The 22,460-nt window shown below is 42.2% G+C and overlaps 1 protein-coding gene across 1 annotated transcript in view; it reads left to right on the forward strand.

Moving 5' to 3' along the window:
* Nucleotides 1-19,997, forward strand: part of LRP6 (LDL receptor related protein 6) — a 118,480-nt gene extending 98,483 nt beyond the window's left edge. Inside the window, exons 16-23 of the mRNA XM_041398578.1 lie at nt 2,935-3,144; nt 4,383-4,508; nt 5,845-6,081; nt 7,748-7,864; nt 10,242-10,472; nt 11,246-11,382; nt 12,551-12,648; nt 14,698-19,997. Coding sequence (XP_041254512.1) covers nt 2,935-3,144; nt 4,383-4,508; nt 5,845-6,081; nt 7,748-7,864; nt 10,242-10,472; nt 11,246-11,382; nt 12,551-12,648; nt 14,698-14,989 — 1,448 coding nt within the window. The 3' untranslated portion in view covers nt 14,990-19,997. The remainder of the gene's footprint in view (nt 1-2,934; nt 3,145-4,382; nt 4,509-5,844; nt 6,082-7,747; nt 7,865-10,241; nt 10,473-11,245; nt 11,383-12,550; nt 12,649-14,697) is intronic.
* Nucleotides 19,998-22,460: the final 2,463 nt, after the last annotated feature.

Here is a 22,460-nt window from a genome sequence, read left to right on the forward strand (position 1 = left end):
AAGAACAAATAAAAAAAAATGCTGTGGTGTTGCTTGGTACATTCCAAGCTGTCCCAGATCCAGGGTTTGCATGAGTAGAGTAACAGGCAGGAGAATATTACATGTGCTTTATTTCTCTCTTTGTCTGTTATCTTCCTGAAATTAGAACACCAGACAAGGAGATGGGTCTAAGTTCTAATTCAGTCTAGGTTTAATGATTCTGCTTCTTTTTTTTTCCTTAATGATGTGGCTGCTGGATCACCAATGTTATGTAGTAAGAGTTTTTACTTTACAAACCATATTTCGAAGAGCACAAGAAAAAGCCATTCCAAAACCTCCCTTGCTTTTTGGCATTTGCACCACAAATAGATTGCTTTAATCACCACAATAAATTGCTGACTGCTGAGATGCATTCCCGTGCTTAGGAATGCTGATTAATAAGCTCATTGGACCAGCTGAGTAATTTTTCTGCATGTTAGCTTCTTAAAAACATTCAGTCTCTTGCTCTGTCAGTTCTGTGGATTCCAGTACCCATAAAGACAAGGACAGCTAGGATGCCTTTTATGTGATGTAGTCCTTCTTTTCCTCCCTGTCCTTCAGGCATGCAGTTAGGACTTGGTTATTATGCCCAAATGGGAGATCCTATTGAAGTTAAGCAGATTCTTCACATGATTAAGGGGTTGTTTATGAAAAGATGACTGGAATTAGCTCCCTGCCATGGAAACTATTTGGAAATTAGTTCTTCTATTCCAGAATAATTAGTGTGATTTGGAAATGTCTAATGATTCTGGAATTAAGTAATTTTTATTTGGAAATAGAATGAGCTATGGGTGTGTCCTGATTTTTGTATTTATTTGGTTGGTTTTAAGTCTTTTTTTGTAAATGGTATTGCTGGAAAGGGGATGGTGATGCCAGGAGACAAAGCTCCTCTTAATCATGTCTCCCTTTCATCTGACATTCCCAATAAAGGAGACTAGCACCCTGATGAGTCAGCTTCGGGTTTCATTGTTGGTTTATGGAAGAAGGGATTTAATGTCTCAATTTAGTCAGAAATAGTCAGTTACACTTGGTCACAAATATTAAAAAGAAAGATTAAGACATTAAGGCAGTGAAAATATTAAGCTTCAGAGTTTTAGGAACATACTGCAAAATCCATGCTGATTGACATGGGCATGGCAGAGCAGGGCATGTACAGACTACATTTGGGTAGGTCAAGGTTTTAGCTGTTGTATTCCTTCCTGTCTTCCTTGCATTTTGCCCTATTCTCAGCTTAACTTTATTTCTCAAGATGCAGGTTTCTGTTTCTTACCTTTTCCTGACAGAATTAGTCATGTTATTGGAGTTTAATAGATGGTTGCAGTTATTTAGGTTGACTTACATCACTCAGTCTATTAATTTCTACATCAGTCTGGGTATAACCTCCTTCAGAATTCGTCAACGTCTTTTCTTAATCAGATCATTGCTGGTGTTGCTCCAAAGTGGTGGTGAGAGCCCAGCCTAGCTGATTTGAATTCCCATGTTTTCCTTCAGGTTTTAACGCTTGGTAAATATTTGGAAGGTTACTTAACTTCTGAGCTCTCTGTGCATTTAGTGAAAAGGAGATAAATACATTTTTCATAGCTGAATTTGTTTCTAAGTCATCATCATTGACATAATGTTGATTAAATTCTCAACAAGGAAAAAACACCTTCATGCTACTAAACAAAGCAGAGAGGGATAGAATTTATTCAAAGTACAAAATCATGAAGTACATGTGTCTTCTGTCCTGTAAAGTTATCTTGGGTGGCTAAGGTAGATTTTCTTCCCTGGTATTCAGTTATTCTAGTATATTTGTACAGAACAAAAATATAAAAACTTAGGGTAAATCATTCTATGGTTGAACAATGTAAAGCTGTAGTAGAAGTGAAAAATAAGCACAGTAGTGAGCTCAGATATCAGAAATACCAGGATTTAGAGGTAAATTTTCAAGCTTTACCTTGACTTGTGTGATCCTGTTTCAGCTTTTTGAAATTGAAGCAGATTCCATGTGCTTCACAAGTAATTTTGTGCTCAGAATCTGATCAACTCACTGAATATTTGACTGTTAATGAGCACGTCATCATGTTAAATAAAGGAAGCATGAATTAAGCCTCCCTCCTGAGCCCTCAGGTTTTGACTAACATTTTTCTTCTGTGTGAGTTACAAAGTCTTCACTGTCTTCAGAGTTTAGTGATACTTTTAAATCAACTGCTGGCTGTGTTCTGTTCATGTGGAGAGTTAACCATGAAATGTGACAGTTGCTCTTGACTGTATTAATGCCAGAAAATCTGGCATAGAAATCAACAATTCAGAGGTGTAAGGCCTCTTGTCTGGTGATTGCTAAAGGAACTCAGGAAAGCAAGTCTTTGCTAGAAAGAAAGGAGCATTCCCAATTTAGCACGAGCAGCTTAGCGAAGGTAATGTAGCTGAAAGGAAAGAACATGAGGAAGTCAGAAGTGTTAATCTCATCATTCATGTGAGAAGTCCTAATTACCCTGCTTTCACTTGGAATTTATCTTGTATGGGTTAGCTGAAGCCAATAATCCATTTTCTTATTCCCCGTTGTATGGCAAGACAAAGCAATTAATCTCTCAAAAAGGGAAAGAAGAATGAAAAGAACTACTGATTTCCATCATATTGATAAGAGACTCATGAGAAAGGCTCATGAGAGATGACCCCCTCCACTCCAGGTGCTTCTTAAATACACTAGATATTTTTTGAGCACAAAAACTCTCTTCTTGGTGAAAGCTGAAAAAAATTTGATCATCTGTCTGCAAAATGCATTAGTCTTGCATCAGAGGACCCAGAACTGCCTGGATTTTTGTAGTATGCTTACCTAGTAGCATAAAAGTAGTGAAAAATAATGGTGTGAGTAGTGTAGGAGATGTTTCTGACAGTTTTGCCTAGTAGAACCAAAGCACTCTCTCCCTTCTGCAGGTGCTAACAGGATCGTTCTGGAAGACTCCAATATCTTGCAGCCTGTGGGACTAACTGTCTTTGAGAACTGGCTGTACTGGATTGACAGGCAGCAGCAGATGATTGAGAAGATTGATATGACCGGTCGAGAAGGACGTACAAAGGTCCAGGCTCGTATTGCACAACTCAGTGACATCCATGCTGTGAAGGAGCTCAACGTGCAGGAATACAGTGAGTGCAATCCCTGCTTGCAGGTGCAAACAGGGCCTGTGAGACTCGAGCCAAGAGACACGAGCCTGTTGTGCCTTGTTGCTGATCAACATCAGTGCAGATGGAGGGGGTGAGAAGTTGGTATCGGTGCTGTTAGGTTGTTTCCTTCAGGCACTTGGCAACAGACTGGAATTCTATCACAACTCCAGCATCATGTTTTGTTGCTGATGACAACTTGATTGGTAGTCCCATCCAGGCACCTGGCATTTGAGTGTCTCTAGACACAGTGGAAACATCCTGTTATCCCTAAGAGAGGACTTTCTGGATCATGCTAGTGCGTTGCTATTGGGTGTTCACTGTTTAGGCAAGCACAGCTCTCAGGGCCTGTCACCAGCTGTCAATGTTTCAGTGGACTGCCTGCCTTGAAGGCAAAGTGAACAATTTTTGGTTGTGGTATTTCATACCGAAAGGGAATTGACAGAAGAGCAACGTTGCATTGCACAAAGGAAGTGTGTATTAAATAGCAATTTGTGTTGATCATGGCTGCACGTTAAAAAGTTTCTGCTTACCAGGCCTTTCCACACACACATGCTTGAAGTGGTGGGAGATGAATGGTTAAAGCAGGAGAGTTGCTGTCATCCTGGAGGAAATAGGCCTGGTTAGTAGGCTGTGGTGCATGCCTTGGAGAAATATGTAGAAAAATGTCTGGGGATGTTTAATTAAAACATCAGTGCAGACTACTACTAGTTTTGTGTGCTATTAATCTCAGTAAATCTGTCAGGAGTTCCAAGAGAAGTATGTTGTCCTTATTAAACATTAAAATGAAGAGACATATTTATCTAGAGCATGTTAATTTGAGTTTCAGAGATTGTGTGGAAGCTTCAGAATTTGTAAATTAGAAAAGTTTATTTTTTTAATGGTCTTTGGTAGAGAAAATGAAGTATGGAATCCAAGACATCTTTTTATATTGCTAATGTGTGATTTGCTGTGGAGAACTACTGCTACCTCACACAAGAAGCAAAATGCTTTGAGTACTGTTTTAGTATAAATTCTTAGAGTAGTTTCAGATCATGGAGAGTTACCAATGTATAATTATAGATGTGTGTAAAGGGAGAAATACACACAACAAAATACAACATTAACAGAGATTTTTCATTAATCCTCTCCCCAGGAGGTAGGGGGTAATGAAGAAATGACTGAAAGGTCATAAAATAGTTGGGGATTTCTTATCAGTCCCTGTCTTATTTTTAAAATCCTAGGACAACATCCGTGCTCTCAGGATAATGGTGGCTGCTCCCACATTTGCATTGTGAAGGGGGATGGCTCCACGCGCTGCTCTTGCCCCGTGCACCTGGTGCTGCTGCAGGATGAGCTGTCCTGCGGAGGTGAGTCCTTCCCAAGTTCTGTGCCACTGAGCTCTTAGCTTTGGCCTTGGGGAGGGTCTCCATCTGCAGGGATGGCTTCTGAGCCAGAGGAATGTGACAGTGCACCAGGTGCTGTTACACACCTGTACAGACTCACCTCTTTCCCTCCACCCTCCAGCTAAATTTGCAAGTATTGAGAAGGAGTTAAGGGAAGAAGAAAAAAAACCCGTAACTGTTGAAAAAGGATTTCTGTTCACCCTTTCTACTTCCTCAACTTATTATTTCAACTTGATTCTCTAATTGTATGATTTTTATTACTTTTTGCTGTCACTCCCCATGTTCTGCCTTTTCAGGCAGTGGTAGATTCTCACATTCTGCCACATTGCACAGCCTGTGCTGTTTTGTTCTTCTCTGTTGTCCTCCCCAAGCTCACCCTGTGCGTGTCTTTCTGAACTGCAGTCCCAGAAGGGCAAGTTGCCTCCTTCCATGGAGATATGGCCACTGTAGCCCACGCCCTGGTGTCTCCAGGGGTGGGGCTGGAAGGGGGGAGAGGACAGGCACTTTGGTGCCACTGGACTGAATGGATTTATTATGCAATCATCTCGCCATCGAGGCGACGTGTGGTCTCACAATGGAACAAGAGCTAACATAATCCAGATATTTTCTCAGAGCAAGTTTAGTACCAGGCCAAAAAGCCGCGGGAGGAAAGGGGGATTAAAAAAAGGGAAAAGATCCACACTTACTTACTGCCTAAGATTAACAGTTAATGTAGTAAATGTTAAATAACAGCTAACAGATGTGTTGAGGTAGTGGAACTTGCCTAGATGGAGCAGTTTTTTGTTTTAAAATAATTTTGACTGAATAGAGCTGTGAAGGGCACATAACTAGACACTGAGTCACAGTGCATTCATCTGCAGCAAATTACATCCTTTTAACATCTTCTATACAATGTCTGTCAAACATGAAAAAGAGAGTAAGCAACTGGCTGTGTATACAGTGGTGTTGCAGGAAAGGGAGAGTTGAAGAGAGTGATGACTTTGACTTGAAGTCTTACTAACAGAAAGGTGTGACAGTCTGAAGTGGGAAGGGAAGAAAATAAATGTGTTTTGAGTGTCCATGTTTCTCTGTTCCTCTTGTTCTTCGTCTGTCAAGCCTTCGTTGATGTGAGCCTGCATCAGTCACACTGGCCTCAAGGTCTGCAAAGGTGGCTGTGAACGCAGTGGCTGTGGAAGTGACCTTGTGGCACGTTGTTCATCAGCTGCTTTGTATAGGAAAGCAGCTGAGCTCTTGTCCTGTCCTGATCTGCTGTTTGTTCACCTGGATGTTTAACTTCTATTTGTTTGCTTGATTTTCAAAGAACCACCAACATGCTCCCCTCAGCAGTTCACCTGTTTCACAGGTGAGATTGACTGCATCCCGGTGGCCTGGCGCTGCGATGGGTTCACTGAGTGTGAGGACCACAGCGACGAGAAGAACTGCCCAGTGTGCTCTGACAGCCAGTTCCAGTGTGAGAGTGGGCAGTGCATAGACAGTGCCCTGCGCTGCAACGGGGAAGCCAACTGTCAGGACAACTCGGACGAGAAGAACTGCGAAGGTACGGAGGATACTGCCAAGTGGGATGGAGATGTACCTGTCACAGGGACACTGGGAGGAGTACCAGTGTTATTGCTGAGTAGGATTTGAAAAGATCCAAAGTTCTGCTAGTTTTTAAACTGGTCTGTTAAACAGAAGTTATTTCATAACTCCATACTTTTCGTTTCTCTACCGTGAAGTGGAAATTAAGAGTGATCTCCATCAAAGTGGCTTAAATGCTGTTTGTGAAAAGTACTATCAAAAATGGCATGATTAAGCTCTAAAAACCTAGTATCTGGGAGCAAACTACAAAGTGGAGCAAATTCTTGTCATGGCTTTTTATGTGCCTTGTAAAAGTTTTGGGATTGTTTATTTTACAACACCTGAACAAAATGAGCTTTTCTGAATAAGCAGGAGTGAGAGACAGAGGAGATTGCTGGAGACCTCCTTCTGTAGAGCACAGAAAAAGAGAGAGTATTTAAGCTGTCTTTACAGAGGGAAGTGCTGTTGCCAGCACAATGAGAATTAAGTTCATTTTGGAAGGGACAGGTTTTGCTGGTGAAATCTGAGCTGCTCCACCACTACAAATCATGAAATCTGAGCAAACTCATTCTTTCCCAATTGCAGATGTAGTGAAGAGTTGTAGGGACAGCTTGTAAGCTTGAAAGGATGCTTCTTCTTTATATCTTTTCAGTGCATTTTCCTTCTTTGAGGAGACTGTTGAAATTACTTTAAATCAAGGCTAAATTCCTTTCCCAAAGATGTGCTCCAGCTCAAACAAAAACAGAGCTGAAATTCCTGTGTGCTGAAAGGTGATTATTAGCCAGCTGAGATGCTGACATCTGAAAATGTGTTGTGCAAGTTAGCTTCCCAGTTGTCATTCAGCAGCTGGAGATGTCATACTAGGGGCTGTTTATCACCTTCAAAGTGGTCCTGTTGCTGAGAGTATTCAAGTTCATTGCAAATCAGAAAAGCCTTTAGTTTAACTTCTTAATTCAGCTGAAGACAAAAAAGTATTTCTGGATTTACGAGAAACAGGAGGCAGGAATACGTAGAAACAGCAGCAGCCAACACCTTGCCTGCAGCACCTTTTATTTTTTCAGTGTACTGGCAAAGCTTGAGTTTTATATTTTGTTCTTTGTTTCAGTTTAAACACATAATATCAAGTCAATTTATTGTCTCGTGATTGAGGACTTTTCTGGTTTACAGGAAGAGCACAAGGACATCAAGAAGGACATTTATCTTTCTTAAACAATTTTATTATCATGGTTTGGCAGATTTATTTTTCATAACTTTATTCTTCTCTCTTATATTACAGTAAATGCTTGGGTTTGGAGATTCTTATGGTAATATTGCAATAACCATGTCGTGGGATAAGTGCCTGTCTTCTCAATGGCCTCTGAGTTATTTTAGATGAGGGTCACTTTATCTTGTAGTGTTCCTCCTGTAAGCAGGCAGTAAAGGCCCGGTACCAGTGTGCACTGTCCTCAACAGAACACTGAGTCACTTGCTCTGCATGCTTCACGTGACTGACTGACAGTGTTCCACTGGCTGCTTCCAGAAATGAAGCTTGCAGCACTCCAAGCTCTCCCAAGATACTCCTGATTGTATGCTTTGCTGTCTTTATTTCTTAATGATTTTCAAGAGAAGTTTCTGGTGCTGACTGTTGGCGTGGGGGTTCTTTGCAGTGCTGTGTTTAACGGATCAGTTCCGCTGTGCCAGTGGGCAGTGCATCGGGAAAAGCAAGAAGTGTGATCACAACCTGGACTGCAGTGACAGCTCTGATGAGCAAGGATGTTGTAAGTGTACTGCCTGAGACTGGAGACTTGGTTGCAGCATCCAAAATTTGCTTCTCACCTTTCCTACGAGTTTGATTTTATTCTGCCAAGCAGACTGAATTAGCTCTTCCCAGAATTAATGCTTCATAACTGCTGTCATGCAATTAATGCCCAATGTGGTGGAATAGGAATAACAAAAATAATTAGTATTCTGAACAAGTAGTTTCTGAGGCAGAGAATGCCTGTTATGTTTCTTCTTACTTTTTTTTAAATTTTAAAAGAAGTAAAAGGTTTGTTTTACATATAATGTTTATATGCTAAGTTGGTGCAATGTTAAAAAAATATTTACTGGCATGGGGCATTCATATATAACTTCTCTGCTTCGTGGTTCTCTCATCCAGAGAATTAATAGCAGGTGCTTTTAGAATCAGAGGAGCACTCTGTTTATAGAGTAAACCTTCTAATTTTTATTTTTTTTTGATCTTGAAAGGATGTAATTCTGAGCTTGATTTCTGATTTGTAACATGTGATATCCCCTACCTTGAAATCTCCAGGGCTCTACAAGAAAGCCACTGCCTTTAAAATTCTAACTCAAAAGTTCACTTTCACTGTTGGTGCTTTAAAAGAAATTGTAAATAGGGACATCTTGTCTTGTGTTAGAGATCCATATACCACAGCTGGCACACAGATAATTTGAAAATGCAAAGCCAGAGTTGGACCCTTGATCTTAGGAAGGAGTATTAAGAGATGATCTGTCATGCTACCAAGTCACTAGTGACATTATCACAGGCTTGTGTAGTTCCCTTTGTTAGATTTTATATGTTCTCCAGTTTTTTAACAGAGGATGGAAAATTGGCCCACCCAGAATAAGATGGCAGTTGTCACCATCCCTCTTTCACTATGATCAGAAGTCTGTTTACTTATCTCTGTAGACTGTGACAAGCTGGTTCAAGTGTGGGTTTGGTGTTCAGGGAGAAGAAAATGTGTTGAGAAAAAAACTTTCAGTAATGCATAAGATGTAAAACACTGACTAGAACAGAAAATACTTTAAAGTCTGCCTTTCTTGTCAAATTCATGAGCACAGGCAGGGGGTTGTCAGTTACTCCCAGAAATGTCATTGCTTAGAATTGGTCTTGTAGGGAAAGCCACTCATTTTGACTGTTAAATAATTGTTTTGGGTACAGATTCCTTGTAAGGTGGCACCTCTCAGGCTGATGCTCAGCTGTATCTGTAACCATAAGTCTAGGACAGATGTGGAGTAGTTTGGGTAGTTTAATAAACAGCAGCAACCCCCAAATTCATCACTGCTGAACAGTCACGGTGGTGCACCATAAGTGATTGCCAGACTGCTGAGAAAAGTCTGTTACCCTGATAGCCGAGGTGTGACATGAAAAGCAGTTGTTGCCATCTTCGGTGACAAGAAAAGCACAAGAGGAGTCCCCTGCACAGTGTCATCTGGAGATGTGGCTGCAGGTGTTGTTCATCAAGTTCAAAGGAAAGCTCTGCTTGTCAGCCTGAAGCAAGAGCAGGGCCATCACTCCCCCTGCACATGCACGTTCTTACTACTTATTTCCTGTTATTTGTGATCGCAAAAACCTCATGGCATGTTTGGAGGTCATCTTGGAGGCTGCAGGTAGCCCTTATGGACACTCAGAGTCTTTGAACAGACCTGTCCTAGGGCCTGTTTGTTCCTCCCATATATTAATTTGAAAGTTGTTGTCTGCCTACAGAAGGGGAGGAAAGTGGAAAGATGCAAGAAAAACTGATGTTGGTCTAAACTTACATGGTCTGATTTTCCTTTTCCCTTTTAGACACAACGGAGGAACCTGCACCACAGCCCAACAACACCATAGGCTCCATCATTGGTGTGATCCTGACAGTCTTTGTGGTGGGAGCAATGTACTTCATCTGCCAGAGGGTGCTGTGCCCACGCATGAAGGGTGGAGTGCCAGTCTGTTACCCTGATAGCTGAGGTGTGACATGGAAAGCAGTTGTTGCCATCTTCGGTGACAAGAAAAGCACAAGAGGAGTCCCCTGCACAGTGTCATCTGGAGATGTGGCTGCAGGTGTTGTTCATCAAGTTCAAAGGAAAGCTCTGCTTGTCAGCCTGAAGCAAGAGCAGGGCCATCACTCCCCCTGCACATGCACGTTCTTACTACTTATTTCCTGTTATTTGTGATCGCAAAAACCTCATGGCATGTTTGGAGGTCATCTTGGAGGCTGCAGGTAGCCCTTATGGACACTCAGAGTCTTTGAACAGACCTGTCCTAGGGCCTGTTTGTTCCTCCCATATATTAATTTGAAAGTTGTTGTCTGCATACAGAAGGGGAGGAAAGTGGAAAGATGCAAGAAAAACTGATGTTGGTCTAAACTTACATGGTCTGATTTTCCTTTTCCCTTTTAGACACAACGGAGGAACCTGCACCACAGCCCAACAACACCATAGGCTCCATCATTGGTGTGATCCTGACAGTCTTTGTGGTGGGAGCAATGTACTTCATCTGCCAGAGGGTGCTGTGCCCACGCATGAAGGGTGATGGGGAAACCATGACCAATGATTACGTGGTGCACGGGCCAGCCCCGGTGCCTCTGGGCTACGTGCCTCACCCAAGCTCTCTGTCAGGGTCTCTCCCTGGTAAGTAAAGGGGGTGATCCTTGTCCCTGGCACCCCACAGCTGCACTTGAGGATGCTGTGCCTCTGTGTACAGGAAATGTCTGCTCCAGATGCAGTTCTTGGAAGCAGTGGGAAGCCAGGACTGCCAAGGCTTGTTGCCATCCTTCTTCACAATAATGAACTGCTATTGTACCTGTGCTGTTCACAAGCATTTAGGTACTTAGCAGAATCTAAGCTTCAATAAATGTACACATTGTGCATTTTCTTCTTTTGCTACTAAGGAATCCCCTTTCTGGGCTATTGTAGCACCAGCAAAGTTTCACAACGGTACAGGGTAAAGTTACACAGAGTTATATTCATGGGACTTTAAACATTACGTGATCATTTTTGATAGGTTTGCAGTCTAAGTTTGTATGCTTGTGAGACTTCTTGCCAAATCTGTAATGATCAGCAATAACTTTGGTCTCAGCTTATTTCGTTTAACGATGAATTTTCCAGTACCAGTCCAAGCACATGATGCTACTGCTGTTTTAACAGTAAAACTTAACCACAACATTCCGCTTCATCTATATGCATTGCTTCTGTACATATTGATTAAATATGTACTGTAACTTGTGGCTTTTAGATCCAGCAGGCTCCTCTCAGAGCATAATTTGGTTTTAATACCAAGATAATTAATTTTGGGTTTGCAAGTTGTGCTTATACTGCTGTTGTCCTCTAGATTATTTTTTTAAGCTTCATTTGTTTGTGAATTGAGGAAGAATTGAATACTGACATACATCTCTGTTCTTCAGGTATGTCTCGAGGTAAATCTGTCATCAGCTCCCTCAGCATTATGGGAGGGAGCAGCGGCCCACCCTATGACAGGGCCCATGTTACAGGAGCCTCCTCCAGCAGTTCTTCAAGTACCAAAGGCACTTACTTTCCTCCAGTAAGTCATTCTGTTATTCATAAACCTTTAATAACTTCCAGGGAAGTGACAGTGTCTTTCTAAAGGTTAATCAATGGACAGATTAATGTTTTCATATAGAATTCTAGTCTAATAAACTTGTTTGGATATGGAGTAAGTGATTTTGAAAGGGAAGAGGATTATCTTTTTCCAAAATGGTCTAGAAATTTTCACTTAATTAAAAAAAAAAGTTGTGAGAGAGCTCAGTGCCAGGAAGAAAGACATTAGATTGAATGTCAGGAGAGATGAAAAATTCTCTGTAGATGTTGAGCAGCTCTGGCACAGAGATCTTCTTTCATTACACACTGCCACGTGCTTCTGAAGGTAAAACTAAGGTTGATTCTGTACAGACGTTTCAAGGAATTAAAATGAAGCTTTGTGTCATCTGTCTTTACAAGTGGCAGGTAAATAAGTAAACAAGTGTTTTGCAGCTCCATAACATCCCTCCATCACAAATGTGCAGTGTGCTGCACTAGTGCTGTGTAACAGTTGGTGCCAGCCCTAGAGAGCTCCCTGTCTCTTCACTTCTGGCATCTGTGCTGGTTGGTTTGGGTATTTTTATGGAGCTCACCGAGCCACTGTCGAGTGTTAAAGAGTCCCATGCTTGGTCAGTGAAGGCTGGAATCTTCAACTGCTGGTTTTCAGTTCTGAGAATCAACTGATCAGGCTTCACATCTGCTTTAAATTAATCCAAATACATGGAGTAAGAACATGCCTGCATAGGGAAGGAATGCTTGCCTTGGCCAGCATGCTGCAAGTATTATAAGCAGAGCAATACTGCAGCTTGCAGGAGCAGAGATCTGCCAGTCTGCCTTGGACAGTGGTGTCCCTAGTGACAACCTAGAATTGAACAGCTTGCTGCAACTTTACTTCTCAGCACTGGCTATGCCAAAATAACCAAAACAGTCAGTGTTTTTTGAGAAGAGCTTAGTAGTAGCCAATAGGAGTGGCAACAAATTGCATTTCCAGGGTCTGCTTAAGAGCTGGGGAATAAACAGGAAAAAAATCCTGTTTGCTGGGAGGGCTATGTATGCAGTTCTTTACTTAAGGTTCCCATTAGACTGTACTAAAAACTATAAACTGGTGTTTCTCAAGTTCCCTTTGTAGCTTTCCTTTTTAAAAGTGCCTTTTTTCCTTTCTTACTCCTTAGATTTTGAACCCACCACCATCACCAGCTACTGAACGTTCACACTATACCATGGAATTTGGTTATTCTTCAAACAGCCCATCCACTCATAGATCCTACAGGTAATTACTGTTACAATAGCCTCTGTCAGGATCAAAGCAGTTAGTGTAGAAAATGCAGAATAAAGGCAGCCTCTGCTCTGTAAGAATTACAATCAAAGCCCTAATTCTGCAAGCACTAAACTGGTGCTTAAATGGGCTCACGTGTACCATGTCACTGCTGCCTGTGTGGAAGAGCAGCACTGTTTGAGGTAAATCATGCACTAAGTGGGCAGTGATACATCCCTGGGGTATATTCCTTAGGGAGAATGACAGCACTCATCACAAAACTAACTACATGCCAAAAGAAATGCAGTGCCATGAGTATTTTTGAGCCAAAAAAAACTTACCCTGGAGTGAACCCTGCCTTTTTTAGGCTTCTGCCATAAATAATTTGTTACGTAATTATCAGAAATTATAAGCAAATACCCTGTGGAGGAAAAGTTGGCAAGATAAAGGCTAATAAGTCAGAAGTACCATTAATGTTGTTGTCTAGATAAAGCATAGAATTTCTAGTTTGACACATTAAGGGTTAATATCTGGAAAAGATTGCTAACCTTTTGCTTTATTTTCTCTTGACTAGCATATTTATGAGCGTGCATTTTATCTGTTTGAATGTATTTTGCTTACCTTCCCTGTAAGAATTCTGGAGTTAGTTATGATTTTATAGCAAGTTACCAAAAATAGAGCAACAGACCCCTGCTACCCAAGGGTGTAAAGGTTCCCCTCCCAAATCACCAGTAGATGTGGTCAGTGAGAAGAGAGTGCTGTGTTTGTGTGAAAGATGTCCCTCCCTAACACAGAGCCTTTGGGGGCTTTGGGTAATGAGGTCTCTGGGGCTGAACAGACATCTCTTCTCCATTAGCAGAAAATATGGCCTCTGTTGTGCAGAAGGTCAGACCAGATGTTTATAATGATCCCTTGTAGCCGTATGAAAAATCTTTTGAAATTACAAGTAATTTTCTAATGAAAGAAACCAAATTCAGGCACCAGCATGGGTCATCTGCTGGTTAGCTGATGTGACTTTCAGTATTATAAATTATATTAGGGAGGTAGCATAGGGTTTGGTATTTTCCAATTGCTCCCCCACACAAAAATAAACACTGCTCTTGCTGCTTCTGATCTTAGTTCTCTCCTAATATTCTGACTTGACTATAGAGGAGCTGCATCCCTCATGTTCCCAGCCACTGACTGTGATGCTGGGAGTTGTAGTTACCATGCATTTCCCTTTCTAATTTGTTTCCTTGAAACTATCTTAGGCTCATTTTAAAAGATGTTTTGTGATAGCAGCCTTTGAGAATTTCATCCCAATTACTTCTCTAAGGAATGTTTTTCCTGAATGTTATGAGTGTGCCCAGTAATTTTCAGTCCTTCTGACGGGCCCTGGAAGTTAGTATCCAGAAACTGCCTAATGGAAACAGAATTATAATTGCAACACAGCTGTTACAGAGGCACATGCACACCCGTGCCCTCCCTGCCCCGCTGTCTTTGGAGCAACTTTTTCTGCCTCTATCAAGCCCTCAGGGAGCCTCTTGTGTGAGAGACTGTTCTCAGGCACTGCTCCTTTCTGTGGCACAGCACCAGCTCTTACAGGTGCTCCTTACATCTCTGAGCAGGCAGTGCCAGGGTCACTGGAAACATCTGGAGACTGGGAAGCACTGAGCAAACCTGGGCTCTCCAGTGATCTTGGCATCAGGGAGTGCTGCGGGTGGGAGGGAACTTCAGCCCATCCAGTTCCACCCTCTGCCGCGGGCAGGGACATCTTCCACTAGACCAGGTTACTCCATGCCCTGTCCAGGATGGAGAACTAACAAACACTATGGATTAAATTAACCCAAAGGGGATGATAGAATACTTACACCAGACGTGGCCCACTGTCCAATTCCAGCAGTTTGGAGCACAAAATTCATTTTCCACGAGTAAAGCCCAACGCTGTAGCCCTTCAGCAGGGAAGCTTGGCGAGGACATGCCGTGCATTACTGCAGAGGTTGCCCTGCTTTCTCTTCCCGCCTTGCCTTATCCCCTTTGAGGAAGGAAAAGTGACCCTTTTCCCGCTCCATCTCCCCGCCGCAGCTACCGGCCCTACAGCTACCGGCACTTCGCGCCGCCCACGACGCCCTGCAGCACGGACGTGTGCGACAGCGACTACGCCCCGAGCCGCCGGCTGCCCGCGGCCGCCGCCAAGGGCTACACCAGCGACCTCAACTACGACTCGGAGCCGGTGCCGCCGCCGCCCACGCCGCGCAGCCAGTACCTGTCTGCCGAGGAGAACTGCGAGAGCTGCCCGCCGTCGCCGTACACGGAGCGCAGCTACTCGCACCACCTGTACCCGCCGCCGCCGTCGCCCTGCACGGACTCGTCGTGAGGGGCAGCCCCCCGCCCCGCGCCCGCCGCGCTGTAAATACGGAAGGTTCCGCTGGGGACGGGGGGAGGGAGCCGCGCCTGCGGGAGCACAGTGTACAGTCCAGTGTGGGGAGGAGGGGCGCTGAAGGTGTTTGTACAGAAGAGTTTAAAAAAAAAAAAAAGAAAAAAGAAAAAAAAAGGATATTTATATATTTTCTTAAACAGCAGCTGCTGCTTGTGCCATAAGAAGAGAAAATTTTTGTATAAAAGAACCCAGACGTTTGTACAAAAAGTTTTTATTTTTGCAAGCGGAACACAAAAACATGCCTTAATCCAGTGAAGTGACTGAGCACATAAGGAAATGGAAGGACTGGGATATGTCTCTTGTCCAGTGAGGTGATACGTGGGTTTTGTCAATACCAAAAATGTTTAAAGTAATTAATAATAAAGAAGTCCGTCTCAGAGCAGCATACCATAGATACTTGGAAGTAGCCAAATAACCTCTATGTTAACTGCAGAGGGCCAGCAACTGAAGTTAAACTTGAAAATGCAGTCAGGACAGATATTAACCTTACACAAAGGGCTTTGTTTTCTACAGGAATACAGCAGTCGTAGCAGTGAATCCAGAAAATCAATTGCACACTTTTTTAAATGAATGCACCTCTGTTTTTCCTTAATGCATTTAACAAATGAGAGCGTTTAAAGCTTTCTCCCAGCTTCTGGAATTTCAGTTATTTTTGTTGGGTGTATCTTAAAATTTGGTTTTTAACCCCAGTTAGGTTTTCTTGTCTTTTCTTCATCCTTTCTTCCTGCCCGTGTCACTTAAATTCATGATATTTCTATTTAAAGTACTGCTAGAACTGGGCTGCTGTAAATGCCGGGTTTTCTCCTAATTAGCCTTGTCGTGCAGTGATTATCATGCTATCCATTACCCTCCTCGTTTTGCCAGCATGGTAGGACTCTGTTTTGTACCAGGTCAGTACGATTCTCACATCATTGACAAGGGTAATATGCATATACCTGAATGATTTTTAGTCCCTTAAAAAAGAAAATCTTATTTTGACCTAGTGCCCACAAAATGTCAAATATTTTTATACCACATATAATATAGACAGCATATTTATAATCTATAAATTTAACCATGAATTGTTAGTTTTACTGTAAATGAATGATATATCCTTGCAGTACTTTCAGTGTATATTGATATCACAGTATACAAATCATATATATAAATATATATATTATTTTTTCCTAGTAAGGAAGCATTTAACTTTCAGTGGAACAACTGTCCGTAAGAAAAATAGATGTTTTGATCATTGGAAAGGGTTCCCCTGCTGTATTAACTGCTCATGTTTTCTTTGTGTTAGGTAAAGCCAGTTTTTCTCAGTATGATTTTGACATACCTCCTCTTTTGCGTGGTGTGAGTTTAATACTTAAGTATTAACCGCTGTGAATGTCAAATTTTAAGATATTCTTAACCAAACCATTTTATATTCACATCTCTATTTTTGTATATTGTCATATTTAGCCCCTTCTCCCATCAGCCTCACCACGGTGATTTCGATGGGGAGATTATTAATCGAGTGAAAACATCATTTGTGTAGTTTAAGGGGCAACCTAGGATATTGTTAACTCCTATTGGACTCCAGTGCAGTGCTTTGAATTTGTAGGTTGCAGCAGAGCACAGAGTATACCTGGTCTGAGATGGCATTGTGCATTTGCACCTTCTTTTGACATCACATCCACTGAAGGTGCTCCGTGCCTTCACAGACTGGCCCTCTGAGTCTTCTCTCTCAAAACAAAGGTCCTGGGAGCTCCTGCCTCCTCACCTTTGGGTATGGAATGGGGATAGCAACTTTCCAGAGGCGCCTTTTGGGTTTTATTGTTCTCTGTTGCTTCCTTCCCAGCCAGTTTCAACTAAAAGAGAAGCTATCTGAAAAGATGGCATGGGCTTGCAATTGATGGTGTTGACAAAATTAGTGACAAATTATCCTTGTTAGCTGCCACCCATGTGGAGTACTGGATCCTCATTTGGTTTCAGCTCCAAGGAAAACTCTGGCATTGGGATTCCATCTGTAATAAAAGGGTTTTTCCTACTAGTGCAGAATACCTTAAACAGCCTTGGTGATCTCCAGGCTATTGCTGTTGGTCTCTGAAGATGGCATACTAAGGGGGTTTTTGCCCAGCTGCATTCTAGGTTTCTAGGAATTGTGGTAGCTGTTCTTCTGGCTCTTCCTTGCTGGTGGAGAAGCTTCCTTGTGTTGTCCAGCAGGATGGATGTTGAGGAGGGTGTTGTGAACTATAAGGGAACTGAAAACCATATATATGAAGGGGGGAGGGTGGGTGTGTCGGGGTGGGGGTGAGGCTGGCACACCGATGAGAATTAGAATTTCTCTGTTGTTTACATTTTTTCATGTGCAGCATTCCGTGTGGGGTTCACATGTGGAAACTTGCACTAATGAACTCAGAAGAATATTGTATTGTTGTATCTCAGTCCAAGTGCTTGTACTGCAATGGCAATGGTCTCTTCTTGCAAAATGCTTTTTTCTCACTGTGCCAATTTCTTTTTGAAAAACTCCAGGATGGTTGAGCTTAAGGAGTGGTATCCTCTTTCTGGTGCAGCTGGACTGCCTCACTGAGGCATCCCCTTGGAGGGAGCTTCCTGCAGTCAATCTGTGTGTTAATTACAAGCAAGGATTTGTTTAGAAGAAAGATATTATCTGCATATGGCTCGTGCTGCCTCCTGTGCTGGTTTACATCCACATAACCCAACTGAAGTCAGTGGGGTTGCCATAGAATTCCATGTAGGACTTGATCAGGTCTTTCTGATACAGATGTTTCAATTTGTGCATCAAATATTTTGGGTACCTCTGGGAGGTTCATGAGAGGGGAAGTGGACAGGCTGGGGTTTTTCACTGAAAATACCCAGCACAGGGAACAGGCTATTCCTGTCTGAGCAGGAGGCTGTGATATGGTTTTGTAAATACATGTATTTTCTCAGTAAATCTGGAGTAAATTTTTGAAAGATCTGCTGATCTGTGAAGCTCCTCTTGGGCAGATCTCCAAACTATTGATGCGACCAGTACCCACAGCTGACACATTCCCAATGGATAAATGCTGAGACTGAACATTTTCTCTTTGTTCCCCTTTGGCACCGAGCCAGTTGTGATTCATATTCTCTCTCTCTCTTAGTGAGGATCATCTTTTCTCCTGCTTCTCCAGTTGACTGAGGTATTGGGACTGTAGATAACACAGACATGCCCATTCAGGAGATTGCTGAAGTGGGTTTGTAGCATTAGCATGGAAGGGATCTCACTGATGGCAGTGGAAATTGTTCCTTGTCCTTCCAGTTAAGCATAAAGGTTCTTATCCTACAGCATCAGGTACAGCAGGGCATTGACACAGGGACCCTTGTGTACTTTTTCCTCTCTGTAAATACTGGGCAGTTCTAGCTGGCTGGTGATGGGAATAGCTGGCATGCCCAGTCTGTTGTAGCTAAAACCAGAACATCACAAATTACAGCATAATTTGTTGAAAATTAATTTTGCATGTTTAAATGGCAGCATTAGTGAGACCTTAGTGTACCTTTTAAAGTTCTACCTGGCATGTCATGGTGCATGCAATTCATGGCTTCCTAAGGGGCACTCTTCATTTCCCCACTGCTTTTGGATACCAAGGTATTTGTTAGGAAATAACTTTGATGTGATAAATGGATCATACACATGGCATCTGCATTTGAAGTAAAGAATGGTTTCCATGAATACAAATTCATGCAACCTGTGCACATACATTAAATGAAATATTTACAGAAATGCAAAATACATAAGTGAGCCATTTGATATCAAAGGATTCACTTTGCTGCGAGTTGAAACTTTCTGCACCGTAAATTCTGTATTTCTGCCCCAGCATTTCCCTCCCCACGTGCAAGTACAAGTGCATGTGCAGGTACCCAAATCTTTTGATAATGGGCATTTACCCAAAGCTGATCATTTTCTCTTGTGCATAGATTCAGCCTCCCTGGCTCCCAGAGTGCCAGTGCTGAGTGTTGTCCTGCTGTGTCTCACCCACCCTGGGCTCCTTTTGCCAGGTTGTACGACAGACAGCAGAACACCTGAATTCTTAATGCTCTGTCAGGCCAGGCAGCAGAGGAAGCACATTTCTTACACTGTTCCCCTGCTTCTGGAGTCCATTTTGCAGATGAGTAAAGCTCCTCTGTGTTTTTTTAGAGACATGAAAAGCAGTCTGCTGCAGCCCTAGCCTAATTATGAAGAAAATTGCACCAAAACTGCTTGACATGGCAGGTGCTGCAGTCAGCTGCAAGTGAAGGTGCATGTGGAAAATCCCTGTCATTCCTATTTATTACTCTGATGGGCCTTGATGGTGTTGTGGTCTCCAGCTCTGCATTGCTTCTCTATTTATTCTCTAGAGATGGCTTCATTGGTAAGTTCTAAACACAGTTTAAGCTTTAAAGTAGTTAAACCTGTGCTAAGATGAAGAAAAGGCCACTGTCTTGAACATCATTTCCATTCCTGATTGCTTGGCAAATGTCAGATTAATTAATTAGGACCATTCTGGGGGGAACTGCTTGAGCTACAGAACTCCCTGGTCACACATGCTGTTGGATCAGATGACTTCTTCAAAATACCTCTTAAGAAGAAATCAAACACTTTTCTTTTCCTGACCTTTTTGCCTTGAGTGTGTTTGTCACACAGTATTGTTAGTGACAGAATGTGCTTCTGAACCTGTACTGTGCAGATTGATTATTAGTTCTGCAACAGAAAAATAACTGGCTCATTGAGTGCAAAAATAATTTAAGCATTGCTATTCAGAAATTGTTTTCTTATCAATGAGATTTTTTTAATTGCATTTTGGTGTTAGTATGGCTTGAAAGTTAACCTTTAACTTAATGGCAGGTGACATATAAACGTTGCCAATAAGTTAGGAATGAACTAATAGCTTGAAAAGGGTTATGAAACAGTCAGTTTCTTTTCTAAAATAAATCAAAATACAGTAGTGATTGATCCAAAATTTTCTTTTCCATCTTTTAAAAGGGAAGAGATTTGTAGCATTTATAAGGACTGGTGATTCACAGCAGAACTGTGCAGGGCAGGGTAAGTAAAGTGTTGGTGTTTCATTCAGGATTGTCCTAGCAGAGGGCAGGGTGGTTGTTACAAACTGTTGGAGAGGCAGTGTTCCCCTCTCTGGATGAACCAGGAGCAGCTCTGAAGTCCTGATTAAAATTGCTGCAACCTTAAGCCATGCAGGGGAGAGTCAGTGGAAAAGGGAAGTGTTTTTTTGTAAAGAGGATACCACCAGGCTTAAGCTGAACTAGCCTTGTTTGCAAGTGAAGGATCTGGTGCTGCTTTCAGATTTTAACTCTTTGTTTTGTTTTTGGTTTGTTTTGTTTGTTCTTTTTTTTGTAAGCTTTAATCACTGTTTGTCATTGTCTTAAAGCCAGCTGGTGTCTCTTGTTCATCAACTTCAGTACGATGGTGCTTTGCAAGGATGTATTTATATTATAATGGCCAACATTTGGCCAGCCCTATTCACTCATTCACTAACTTTTTTTTTTTTTTTTGTAAAATAAAGTGCTTTACTTGTACGGTGTATATAAACCTTGTACAAAAATCCTTTCCAATTATTACTATAAACTGAGTTGTAACAAATGAAATGTTGATTTTTATAATAAAACTAAGAGTGAAAAAGGAGAAGTATGTTTCGTTTTATTTCAGCATCTAGAGAACAGGTAATTAAAGGTACAATGTGTGTCTTTGCTCTCCATAAAAGTCAGAATGGGCTGAGTTTTCTAATGCTGCAGAAGGTTCTGCAGACACATGGATTTGCAGTGCAACTGACGGTATTTTAAAGCTTAAAGTCTCAATTATTGATCCCTGAGATTGGTTTACAGGATAATGCCAACCAGATTGTTTTACCAAATGAATCTTTATCAGGTGCCAGGTGACCGTTTTGGACACTGCTGATTCTTGAAATCTCTGTTGAAATGTTCACCAAGAGAGAAGCGTTTAACTTCAAAATGTACAAGAAATTCCCCCAACCCCTCATCCTGTTGCTGTAACAAGAATTGGAGAAGAACCAGTTCTGAATTTACAAACTCAGCACAGGAATTCCCTACTCCACTCGCATCCACTGGTCTTGGGAAAAAATACATTTTTGTATGAGTTTGTATCTGGCTGTACTGAGACTCTTTTGCAGCTCCAATTTTTCTGCATGGAGGCCTGGACAAGTCACATACCACTTCCCTGTCTAAGTCAGGGTCTGCCCTTATCCATCTCACAGGGCATTGTAAAAACACCCCTGTTCCCTCTCAGCCAGGGGGCTGCTGTGCTTACTTTGTTTCAAGGTGTTACATTGACTTTGCCTTGGAAAACAAGCCATTCATTTGGAGCTGCACGGTGCTGTGTTTTTCTCTGAAAAGGCCAGTTGGGAATTGCTGCTGGGCTGCAAAAGGCTCAACAGCCCTTCCTTTTTTCTTTTTTTTTTTTTTTTTCTTCATTTAAACGGTGGTGGCTGCATTTAGTGTCTGTGCAGTTGTAATATGTTGTGTAACAACAGAGAGGGGCCAGCTGCCAGTGCTTGGGGCCAGCCAGAGGGGAGCAGGCAAGCTGGAAGAGGAGATGGCATCAGGAATTATCTGAGAAACCTCAGCAAGCCTTCTTCCTTCTCCCAAATTTCCCCTGTGAGCTGCACCTGTGTACAGCCTCTTTCCTGCCTTGCACCTCGCCTGCCTCTCTAATGAACACCAGACCTTGGCCTCTGAGGGCATTCCATGAGCTTTTGTGGCTCCTTCCTTAGCACAGAGCCATTGTCCTCGCTGTGGAATCACACTCCTGGGAATGCTGCTGGCACCGACTCTGCTTCCGGTGCAGAGGGAGCAGCAGGGGAGTCCTGACACTGATCCAGGTTTTAGATAAACACGTCCTGTGCTGAAAAGTCAAGGAAGAAATTACCAGAACGTGACACCCACTGTGGACAGGAGGAGAGTTTGGAAATTAATTTTTTATTTAAATGGCTCATGAGGCAATGGATGCTTTAAAAATATAAATCCATTGGTGCGTTTTTCCTAACTTTGTGGGTTTTGGGAATGCTCTCTTTGATATAGACAAAGTGATTCCTCCCTAAATGCCACTGTATTCTTTCCATCCTGCAAATGTTTTAAGAAACCCTGTGGCTGCAGTATTGCTGTGCAGATGGCCTAATGTGGGCTGATGTTCTGAAGCACAGCTGTGAAGGGTTCATTACTTGATGCAAGAAAACCCAATTTCAGATGCTTCTAATAAAAAACTGTTCCTCCAGCAGCACTAATAAAGAAGGCTGATGTCCTTGAAAAAATTCACTTCTCTCTCTTACTTTCCAGTGTGATGGTAAGTGGCCACAGGTCCACTCCACTCTGTTGCAGCTTGAGTAGTGGAAGAGGAAAAACAGATTTCCTCAAATTTTGAAAAATGAAGGGACGGGTTACCAATTGTCTCCTT

This window comes from Onychostruthus taczanowskii, unplaced genomic scaffold, assembly GCF_017590055.1.
Source record: "Onychostruthus taczanowskii isolate IOZ18803 unplaced genomic scaffold, ASM1759005v1 scaffold15, whole genome shotgun sequence".
Taxonomy (NCBI): Eukaryota; Metazoa; Chordata; class Aves; order Passeriformes; family Passeridae; genus Onychostruthus; species Onychostruthus taczanowskii.